Below are 11,819 nucleotides of genomic sequence, written 5' to 3' on the forward strand. Positions count from 1 at the left end.
CATTGTATATTGTGACTGTTATATAGTTTTAATGTACTAACAACATGGAGAGGTCAACCGCGTGTGTAAAAATACTTTGAAGTTTAATCACACAGCTGTGTTAACCGCGTTCGTCGAGTATTTGTGCGAAGAAAAATAGTGTCGTGTATATAATAATATACAGTATTATAAAATTTAAAAAAAAAAAAACAATTAAGTACCTAAAGATAAACATTAATGTGTATTAATATCATATCTACATAGAATGTATTATTAATATTTGTATTCGATATTATAATAATGTAATTTTGTATATAATTTCTAAATGAAAATAATAACTTTATATTAATCATAAAATCGTTTGTTACAGTCTTAATAAATATTATAATTATAAATGTAATATTTATATATAATTTTAGTTAAAACCAGTTTTACTGATTAAGCAAATAGTGGTCACAAATTGCAACTTTATTCTTAGTAAACTATGATCGTTACATAAATAACTTAAAACTATATGAAGTAAAATCAAATACTTTGTACAAGCATCTACGCGTATTTCATTTTTCTCTTTCTGTATCCTTGAGTAACAGATAATAATATTCGTATAATTAGGCTTAATAAATTTGATTGAATAACTATAATTATAAACTATGGGTGTAATATTTTAAAATATTTTAAATTAACGAATTTTAACTTCAAAATAATCTGATAATAAATACATATAAATAATATATAAAAGTATTTTATACTTAGAAATCACAAATTGTTCTATTTAATACAATATATAAATTTTTTTATTTTTTGCTAATGCTCAAAATTACTAACACAGTGCAAAAACATTGACCTCGCTCTCGTTCTTTTTTTATGGTTTGCAATCTGCCCGTTGTCAAAAATTAAATTGGCACAGCGTCATATGCCACATAAGTAGGTATGTGTTAGATGTACATATGATTATTATAGGTAACTGCAGTTAAATTCTGTATCTTGGCTCTTATTATTTAGAACGAACTATTTACTTAAAACTAAACTTACACCTAGTTATTTAACCTATAATTTATTCGTGGAATACGTGGACATATGACATAGATGCGTACATTTTTACAATTGTTATCCACTATAATATGTATAACACTTTTCATAATGCCATTAGAGTAAATAAAGAGGCGTGCGAGGGCCAGATTCTCCGATTGCTTTATATGTATGTTTTATTGTATAATAAGAAATAAAAAAAATCTTATTAACATTTCCAATTAAAGTTATTTGTTCAAAACAATTGTTAATAATCACAAAACTTTATAAAAAATCGTTTCACATATCAATTGAAAAGATTTTAACTAAACATAAAACCAACCAGTCCCTACCACTACCACAATTTTAAAATAATGAATGCATTGAATAAAGAAGCCATTGAAATAACTTTGTAACTTATAGTTTAAATTTAAATCGAATACTAAAATACACGTGAGAAATAAAATGATGCGTGTCAATATATCATAATAAACAAAATATGAGAGTATAACACAATATAGGGATTTAAGATTCCAGAGAAAAAAGCTACGCACGAGATCATATAATTAAGTTGTTGCAACTTGTTTTGAGGAGAGAAATATTCCTATAGGTATATATAAATATAAATATAATTTTATAGAATAATCAATATTCTGTACATCTTGTTTTACAAGAATTACCAAGTTTAGCAAATTTTAAAATAATATATAGCCGTTATTGCGCCGCCAGCTGTATTACTAGAAATATAATAATTACACTTTGTATTCATTATTCATATACAATATTTATATATTTAATTTAACAAACATTTAAATTTTAATCTTTAAATATTTCACATCTTACCTTGCCATATATATTTTAGTATTGCCATGAATGAATATTTTAAATTTTAGATTATAGATTATAATTATACAGATTACAAATGTATACAATGCAACTCGTAGAAAAATTAGAACTCAATATTATCCATTACTGATCACTTTCGTTACATCGAAGCAATCAATTATTCACAAAGTGATTCATTTAAAATGAGGTAGTATACAATTTTCTGTTTTCGCATAGAATCAAACCGATAAATTAAACAAATGAAGTGAGTGTAACTTAATAATTCTGATGAAAAATCTTATAAATGATCGGTATTTTGGTTATTACGAATTTTTAATTGTCATAGTTTTTTGTCTAAAAAATTTAAAAATTTACAAATAAACATTGGCATTTTATAAGCACAAATGTTGAAATATTACGTATTGTCATAGTTTCCATATTAGCTTTCGGCACGTATAAAAACATGCGAACGCGTTGAGCATTCTAACCAAACGTCTAGACTACAGTTATATAGTGCACACTTACACATTATTCAGGTGATGCAGTAACTATATTTAGTCATTGATTATAAATTATAATGAAATATAACATTTCACACTTGGGTATTTAATAATTGTTATTAGTACACACACACACACACACACACACACACACATACACACAGAGTTGCGTCAGAAAGTAATTTTTACCTATTGCTATGGTCTACAAAAACTTTTAATAACAATATATCGTGTTATAATATGCATAAATGGTGAATTATATTTTATCGGAATATGATTTGAATCGTATTAATTTAATGACATTTTTTCAAAATATTTATTTCAAATTTCTTAAGTTGAATTATAATAGAAAATAAAAACTTAACAAATATACTGTAATTTAATAACGAAATTATTAACGTCTAATCTACATAGTGTAATATAATATATAAAATTATTTTTGAAGTATTTACTACTTATAATAGATATCTATCTATAATAGATTTATTCTTAAAAATCAAATTTTGATTTATTTATTATATTCCGTATTCTTTCATAATGTAAGATGTCCAATACAACAATGAATTTTAATAAGGTTAGCTATTTCAAAATAATATTTAATTAAATAATTATATATTACCAGATTTCCCAACGCGAGAACTTCCTAACACTACTGTCCGGATGCGTCCAATATTCGTCATTTTACTTTAGTGTAAAGAATTTTTACCTGAAATGTCAAAAAAATAACAATAATATTTTATAATTTAGTTCAAACATAATTGTGTATATTAATACAAAAATGTATATTCAAAAATTAAGAACAGAAACTGCTGAAAAGCAGAAGTGCCAAATTGTAAAAATAACACGTATCTTTAAGCTTTAAACAAATGATAAAATTAGCATAAATTGGTGTTATTCAAAAAACATCAAAAGTGAAGTGTATCGTTTTATATTAAGTTAATATTAAGTTATTAAGTTAAACCATAAGTTTTCATATTAAAATTTCACTGAAATTATTAAAATACATTTTTACAGGTTGCAAAATAAATACCTACTTACTAAGTTTAGAAACACAACATTTCTAGATATTTATCATCAATTAATGCAATTTTAAAAATTATTAGATGCTTTACAGTTTATAAAATGTAAATGAAACTAATCGAGACATATTTACTGGTAAATCAGTAATAACAAGTATATTACATTTTATCTGTAGCCTTAACTATAAGAAGGTCCAATGGAGCCATGTTCCTATATGTTACGTACATCCATATAATCACATACAAACACATGCATATCTAATTTTTAAATGTAATAAAGGATAATCAATAATGACAAAAAGGTGATTTTGATATTTTTCCAAAAATCCTAGCACATCTGTATTATATTATATAAATAACAGTAGGTACTCTAAGAATATAATATTCGTTTAGACCGCACAGCATATTATTATATCATATGTATAATTGTTCAAAAATGTATGAACGGTAATATAACACCGTGGAACGTTGTATTTAATACGGAAATGTTGTATAAGTCAACAAAACGATTACAATAAAAAAAGTTGCCACGTCAGTCAGTAATTTTAAATAATAACTTCTCGTGACACACGATGGTACAGAATTATACTGACATACGTTTAGAACGAGACGGTGTGAGATAATAATCTAATTGCGCCAAAATTTTGCAGGGTAACCACTAATCACCAATTCGGTTCATCTAAATTCTACACTCTTAAGCTTTTATTAACCGTCTGTTCGATTTTTGGGCTATGATGGAACAAAACGTACACGCTACCATTTATAATAAATATAATACTTTTGACAATAATCACAATGAACGAAAAAGTTTAAAAAAATATAAATCTGATGTAAAAACCAAGTAAGATTTTCTAAAAAATAAAATATTGATAAATACATATTTTAAAACTAGATTAGCCTACTTAAAAAATCAACATATAAATTAAATGCGTGCGTGTAGTTCAAATTGAAAAATGCTTACCTCGATAAACCACAATAATATTACACAGTGCGTGCGATTATAATATTATAATACAAATGTATCAGCACCGCGAAGTGTGAATGCGTCTTCAATTTCGATGCAAAGCATACAAACAACTGAACCGAGCAATCAATTATTTGTGCATTTATATAATTTTCAATTATAATAAAATGTCTAAACACGCTTCCGGTTGCTTCCGTTGTTTAATATTCCCCGCGAGGACAGCGATGTTGATGATGATGACAATGGTGGTGGTGGTGATGAGGTTGGTGACATTTCCCGACGACCGTGATGTCACCCTGGCTGCGGTGCAGACCGGTGAAAATTCGCCTTGCGTTTGGAAAATCGATTTAACAAAATATAATTCTACGACCGCAAATGGAAAACGGTAGACAGAAAAAAATAACGATTCGATAACGCGCACGCCCGTAAATAATAATACAATATATTATGACGTGCGAGTGAGGAAAAACGAAAAAACGACTATCACACCTACACGCGGACACGAAGCACGACCGAACGGTACGCCGAACACGTTGTGACTGGCAGCGACGGCGGTCTGCCGAGTGCCGGTGTCGCGTAACGTGCGGCGTTTCCCGCCGGGGCCAATCGCGACCGTCTGCGGCCTACAAAACCGCGTCGCGATCCGCCCCACGTTCAACGGCCGACCGAAGCATTGCACTTAACGTACGCACTGTTATTAATAATAATAATAATATTTTTCATCGTGCAAAAACAAGTAGACATCCGGTCTGTGATCAATCAGATATCTGTCAGATGCACTCACGATCGCGTCATAATATTACAATGCATGGCAGTGGCGTGCAGGGACGTAATTTCATATTCTTTCGTGGGATGCAAAACCAATATTGAAAATGTAACGTCATACCACTTTATCCGGTATTTTACCCACTGATGTTAGTACATAGTAATCGTCAAACTATACATTAACTTTGACGATTACTATGTACTAACATCAGTGGGTAAAATACCGGATAAAGTGGTATGACATTACCATTAATTATCTAATTAATATTTTTAAAAAAAATGCCATAGTTTTGTGCAATGTTTATGCAATTTTCTTAAAGTCCAACTTTCTTCATGTCTAACATTGAGTAGATAATTTTTGGTTATTTTATGAGTTCAATTGCATTTTATAGTACAATATTAACACATTACACATTACACACAGTAATATGATAATTCATTGGCGGATATTTGTCATTCAAGTCCACGTGATATAGTTCTTATAGCTTCATCGCATTTATCAGTAAATGTGTCTCCTAATATTTCAATCCACATAACACAACATATCCATTATTTGCATATTAGACATCCTAAATATCCATTTTGTATTCAGTAATTTTTTGACATTTTATGAATACAGTGCTCGAAGTGGGGGGGATACGGAGGAATGACATCCTTTTACTTTTTTGTATTTACAGTTTTCATCTCTCTACTTGTTTTATCTAGAATAACGCATTCCTCCCAAGACTTGTATTTTAAAATGATATACTTACTATCATTTTTATATATAAGAATAAATATTATAAATAATATATATATATAAGAAATTATTATTTTTTTTTGTGAAAATAATTGTTTTTAACATTCAGGCCTGGACGCCCGGCTTATCGTGTTGTTTAGTATAAGCTGTTTCGTAACCCGTATTATATCCGTATTTAAAGCCACGGACTAAAATAATATATTTTATGTGAACTATAAAAAAAAAATATTATAGGTACATAAGGTGTGAAGAATGTTATGAGGATATCAGGAAATCTGAATTGTAAGGCATCCCTCCACTTATCTTGAGCAATTTCGACCACTGTATAAATATCTTTTAGATAGAAAGTTATTGGTAGATTAGCCACGGTGGATAATTATGGATATCCATTAGACATCAACATTTTTAACTAATGGACTTCATATTATGGTTGTTAATATATGTCCATTAGATAAGTATCGAGATAATTTCAAAACACGTTCGGCAAAAAGTTTTAATATAATTTAAACATAGTAATATATCATATACATATACTTTCAATTTTAACTATGGGAACTATTACAACAGATCGTCACAATAATACCATCCTACCATTTTACTGCATAAAATCATAAAATCCCTTTGATAAATTGCTTTTAGAACACAGGAATTATTATTATTTTTTAATTGTAAAGATAGTGAAATGACTCTGATTATATACCTGTATTTATATTTTTTAGATTATTTTTGCTAAACTAAAATTGATTATTAAATAAATATTTGGTTTAATATACATACATTTCAAATTATATTATAATAATAATATAATAATCTAATAAATATATTAATTCCAATGAATATCTTATGGTCATTACTATTAGCATAGCAAATCTGTGGTTAATTTAATTAATTTTGGGTTGTTTCTATTAGAATAAACTGATCTGTTATCGAACTTTAAGTGAAGAACATTATTCAAATTTCATCATAAGTTTTTACGATATTTTAATTTTTAAGTAAGTTATGAGCAGTGCTCGAATTGGGAGGGGCGCAGTCGGATGGAGTCCACTTTCATTTTTCCATAGATTTCAACGTCTCCCTTTATTTAATTAAGCAAGGAACGCTATAAACGAGTTTCCTGGGATGTTTCCATTTGAACGGTGTATTTGGATTTTGTTTTTGTTTATTTTTATTTTCTATAGCAAACTGCAAAGTAATGGTTTTTTTTCCAGAAAACGGTTATCGTTGACAACAATTACGGACTAAGATAATAATCATAGCTAAATAAATATATAATTGTGAAGTGATTTCGGTTGTTTAGTCGTATAGGTGTTTCTACTTTCTACTTTTGGCAACCTTTTGAGAACATTTTATTTAATTTTTCACAATTGACAAGATTAACACAACAAAATGGATTGAATCGTGGGTTAGGTTAGTTTATTTATTTAGGTTATTAATTTTTTCAACTCCATTTAGACCAAATGACCGACTGGTACAAAAAATGGAGGGTTAAAATAAATAGCTCAAAATCTGTACACATTACCTTCACACTAAAACTAGGACTCTGTCCTAACGTTTTCATAAATAATACTCCTATCCCCACATCTGACACGGTCAAATATTTAGGTATTCATCTCGACAAACGCTTAACTTGGAGTAAACATATTAAAACCAAAAGACTACTAATAAATTCACGCTCCAGATTACTCAAACTACTTTATTCTAATCAATTCAAAAATTTAAAAACAAAATAAAAATTTATAAATCTTTTTTAAAACCTTTTTGGACCTATGGACTTCAACTTTGGGGAGCAGCCAAAATATCAAATACCAACAAAATTCAAACATTCCAAAATATTTCACTCCGCAAAATTACAAATGCCCCGTACTTTGTTTTAAACCATACGCTCCATAACGACCTTCATATAAAAACAATTAACGAAGAAGCCAAAACCTACAATAGATTTCACCTAAAACTCTCAAATCACTACAACCCACTCATTAAAGGTCTCTCCATTCCAACCCTTCCTGGAAATCCCCAACGCAGATTAAAAAGAACATGGTGTCATGACCTTCTTTAAACAATTCAATTTATTAAAAAAAAAAGGACAATTTAACGTAACACGTTACATTCAAAAGCTAAAGTGTCACTAATGGGTGACTCCTTTAATCACGTCTTTCTCGCCTGTTCATCTTCATTGCTCACATACGCTTATTGTGCCTTAATTGTACAGATTGCATATTACTTAATAAATATAAAAAAAAAAAAAAAAGGTTATTAATTTCACACTTAATATAATAAATAAAATACTTCGTATTCACGCGCGCTTACCTGCACAAATCAAAGGAACCGGCGAAATCAAATTATTTTTAACAGAACGAATCAGATAGAAGTTGCGGCATCTCATGAGAATGGATTGATCATTGAATAAAATATTAACGCATTACATACAATTACGTAAATATTTTGTTATCTTTTATCTAGACGAGGATTAAAACTGTTAACCATGTAACGTGTTTACGCCGATTAACGATGAAATGATAATATTATAAATAGGTATTATATTATTACTAGGCGAATTACTGGGCTTCGCCTTGTCCAGGGACGTACATATACAAGGGGAGGGGGTCAGAAACCCCCCACCATAGGCCTTTTTAAAATTGTATAAAATAGTGTTCTTAATGTAAGGCATTAAGGAAACAAAAAAATATTGCAAGGAATTATTGTAAACAGTGCTGGATTAACAAATTTGCCGCATGGGGACAGATTTTAAAATTCCGCCCTTCAACCCCCTTCACAAACCAATATATATGTATACAACAAGTAACAACATAGTTAAGATTGTTTAATTAATTTATATTAATAAACATATTGTAACACCGGTACTTTTTAAATTTATAGACCTTAGTAGGTACTAGATATAAACATTTTAATACAAAATTATTTAATATAAAACATTTACTACTATTTTCTAGCTTTTTGTGCAGCAAACTCTTTAATAATATCATTCCAACCTATACATTTTGGGAAAATATTTACAATAAATATTAGGGACAACTATGACATATTTTCATTAGATAATTATGTTTTCTGGTAGTTCTTTTTAAAACTGAGAAGGATCTTTCTCCGCTAGCATTGAACATGGTACAAATATAAAAAGTTTTAAAGCTATTTCCACAGTAGGAAATGAATCGTTTAACTTTAATACTGTTAATACTTCAAAAAAACGGTTCATAGATGTTTTTTCATCTTCTGAAAAATACTTCATTATTGTTTTAAATTGTATAATCTCATTCTCAAGTTTCTGTTATAAACAATATAAATATTTACTAATTGCTTTGATTTTTCTTGTAAAATATCACTGTCAATTCCTTCCACATTTTAAAAAAAAACCCAAATAACTAATTTATTTCAATATATACATTATGCACTTTCCACTCATATTGATTGAAAATAAAATATTAGGCGATTTGTTTTCCAGTCAATCGTAATTCGTGAATCGAACTCGACAACGACGACAACTATGACTACGAAACTCGAGCATTGGTGCAACTAGAAGGAGGGGACTTAAGGATCCCCCAATGTATTATAGCCCCCCCCCCCAAATGTTTTGATTATTTAAAATTTAATGATAATTTAAGCATGGGATAGTGAGATACATACTAAATAATATGAGTATATGACGCAGAGAATTATTCAAAAGTAAATTGTATAAACATAAAATATTATTATTATAGTTTATTTTGTAATTCCTACAATCCTACATAATTAGTAATAATATTGTTATATAATAAATTTGACGGACGATGGTGGAATATTGCGATGGTGTTATGTCATATTTTATGTAAAATATACTACATAGAAGTAGGTACATGATTTTTAATAATATAGTATGGTAATAATATTTTATGATTGTTTTTATTTCAATTAATAATTATTGTTCTGTGTTTGTGGCAATGAGGGGTATGGGGGGGCCCAAGCTCACATTGACTAAATTTATTTATAGGGCTTCAGCCCCCCTCCCCAATATTTTAGATCTAGTTGCGCCAATGGACGAGAGAGAGAGAGAGAGAGAGTGATGTAACAAAAACAATTGCTTGGTAGTGTGTAAATAAATTATTTGAAACTATTAATATCAAATTTAATAATCTGATGGTTATAAATTATAATACACACGCAGAGATATATAAGAAATACAATAAACACAATTTTATGCCAGTGTAACGAAAATAAAAATGCATAAGTACGAGCGCAAAATAATAATATGGTTTTACCCTTAATATGCTAAATGCCCACAGGCGAAATAACTCAGTGGTTTAATATAATATTATAATATTATATAATTGTTGTTAATATTTTTCAATAATAAATTAATAATTTTTCTTAAAAACTATTATATACATTAGAAAATTTTAAAACTTTTAATAAGGCCCCTAAAAAATTTCCGCCCAGGGTAGCTGCCCCCTTTGCCCCTCCCCTAACTCGAACTGATTGTATATATATATATATATATATCTTTTATTATTTATTATTTAAATGTGCAGGTACTTAGGTTTGGGAATTTTCCTTCAATAATGATTTTTTTTTAACCCCCCATACAAAAGTTATATATACGCCACTACCCGTGTCAGGAGTGAATCCAGACGTTTTTCATGGAGGGAGGGGATCCATAAACATTTATTAATTACCTAGGTATGTACTATGGTATATCACATGACAAAATAGATATTATTAAATATACATTTAAAGCTATTTTTTTTTTAATCTTGACAAATTGGTCAATTACTTCTTCAGAGTTACTAGCATAGGTTAAGTATATATTTTTTTCTATGCTTAAAATTGTCAAGTTAGGGAACCGAGGTTTTTCCATTTAACAAGGTATAGTTCATCAATCGTTATCAACGAATAAAAACACAGCCTATTCACGCAGTGGCGTAGCCAAGGGGGGGCTAAGGGGGCTATAGCCTCCCCCATGGGCCGTTTTTATATGTATAATGTATCTTGACTATTTAATAGAATCAATGCTCGTTTTAATCAAAGGCTTATTGATGTTATGCCACTTGAAGGACTTATTCCGGCCAATTTAAATATGTATGACGATAAAAATATTATAAAAGCTGCTAAAATATATGTCCAAGATCTCTATGATGATAGCTCATCTACAATCAGAGCTGACCTGTTCATATGGAGGCAACAATGGAATCTAAATACTATTCCAAAACCGAATTCTGCTCTTGATTCACTCTCTCATCGCACCAATCTTCGACCTAACATTAAAATACTTTTACAATTATCCTCCACGTTACCAGTTACCTCTTTCACTCCGGAAAGAACGTTTTCAGCACTTAATCGCTTAAAAAAATTTTTAAGAAGCACCATGTCGGAAAACAGACTGAATGGGTTAGCTATGGCTAATATAAATAAAAAAGAGCAATTCGATGAAAGTGATATAATAACTGAATTTGCCAGAAATTCGCCTAAGAGGATGCAGCTGTCAGAGTGGAGCAAGTGACTGAACACTGAAACCAAAATTATTATTATCATTATAAATTATATATTAATAAATATTTTTAAAACTATACTAAAATGCTTGAATTACGTTTAGAAACTTGGTGGTAGATGGTGGGGGGGTTAAGGGTGAATTATCATATCCTCTCTTACCTTACTTATCCAAAAAAAGTGGTTAGCCCCCCCCCATTTAAAAATCCTGGCTACGCCACTGTATTCACGGTTCTGTAGTTGAGGTATATTAGGCTAGGTTCACATGGACGCGCGTATAACTTTTAAGATCATTCACGTGGACGCGCAAACACCAATGTTTAAACATGATTTTGCGAAAAATTCTTGTTTTTATTTTACATCTTATCATACCGTTTGTATTATACATTCGATGAAAATGGACATGTCAGAAGCTGTGTGTTTGTGTATCACATATCGAAGAATGAGAAGACAAAAGGAGGAAAGAAAATATTGGGTCTATCTAATTTTAAAAACTAGACTTTCCTCAAGCCATCATATTTACTACACATTTTGTATTGTACTTT

The 11,819-nt window shown here is 29.3% G+C and overlaps 1 protein-coding gene across 1 annotated transcript in view; it reads right to left on the reverse strand.

Annotated features, from left to right (window-relative positions):
• Positions 1 to 4,825, reverse strand: part of LOC112680360 (ras-related and estrogen-regulated growth inhibitor-like) — an 80,123-nt gene extending 75,298 nt beyond the window's left edge. The window contains exons 1-2 of the mRNA XM_025550438.1: positions 4,293 to 4,825; positions 2,932 to 3,018 (exon numbers count right to left, since the gene is read on the reverse strand). Of these exons, the coding sequence (XP_025406223.1) occupies positions 2,932 to 2,992 (61 nt within the window). The 5' untranslated portion in view covers positions 2,993 to 3,018; positions 4,293 to 4,825. The remainder of the gene's footprint in view (positions 1 to 2,931; positions 3,019 to 4,292) is intronic.
• Between the last annotated feature and the right edge of the window lie 6,994 nt (positions 4,826 to 11,819).

The sequence above is a fragment of the Sipha flava genome, unplaced genomic scaffold (assembly GCF_003268045.1).
Source record: "Sipha flava isolate LNK unplaced genomic scaffold, YSA_version1 176_pilon_pilon, whole genome shotgun sequence".
In the NCBI taxonomy this organism is placed as follows: Eukaryota; Metazoa; Arthropoda; class Insecta; order Hemiptera; family Aphididae; genus Sipha; species Sipha flava.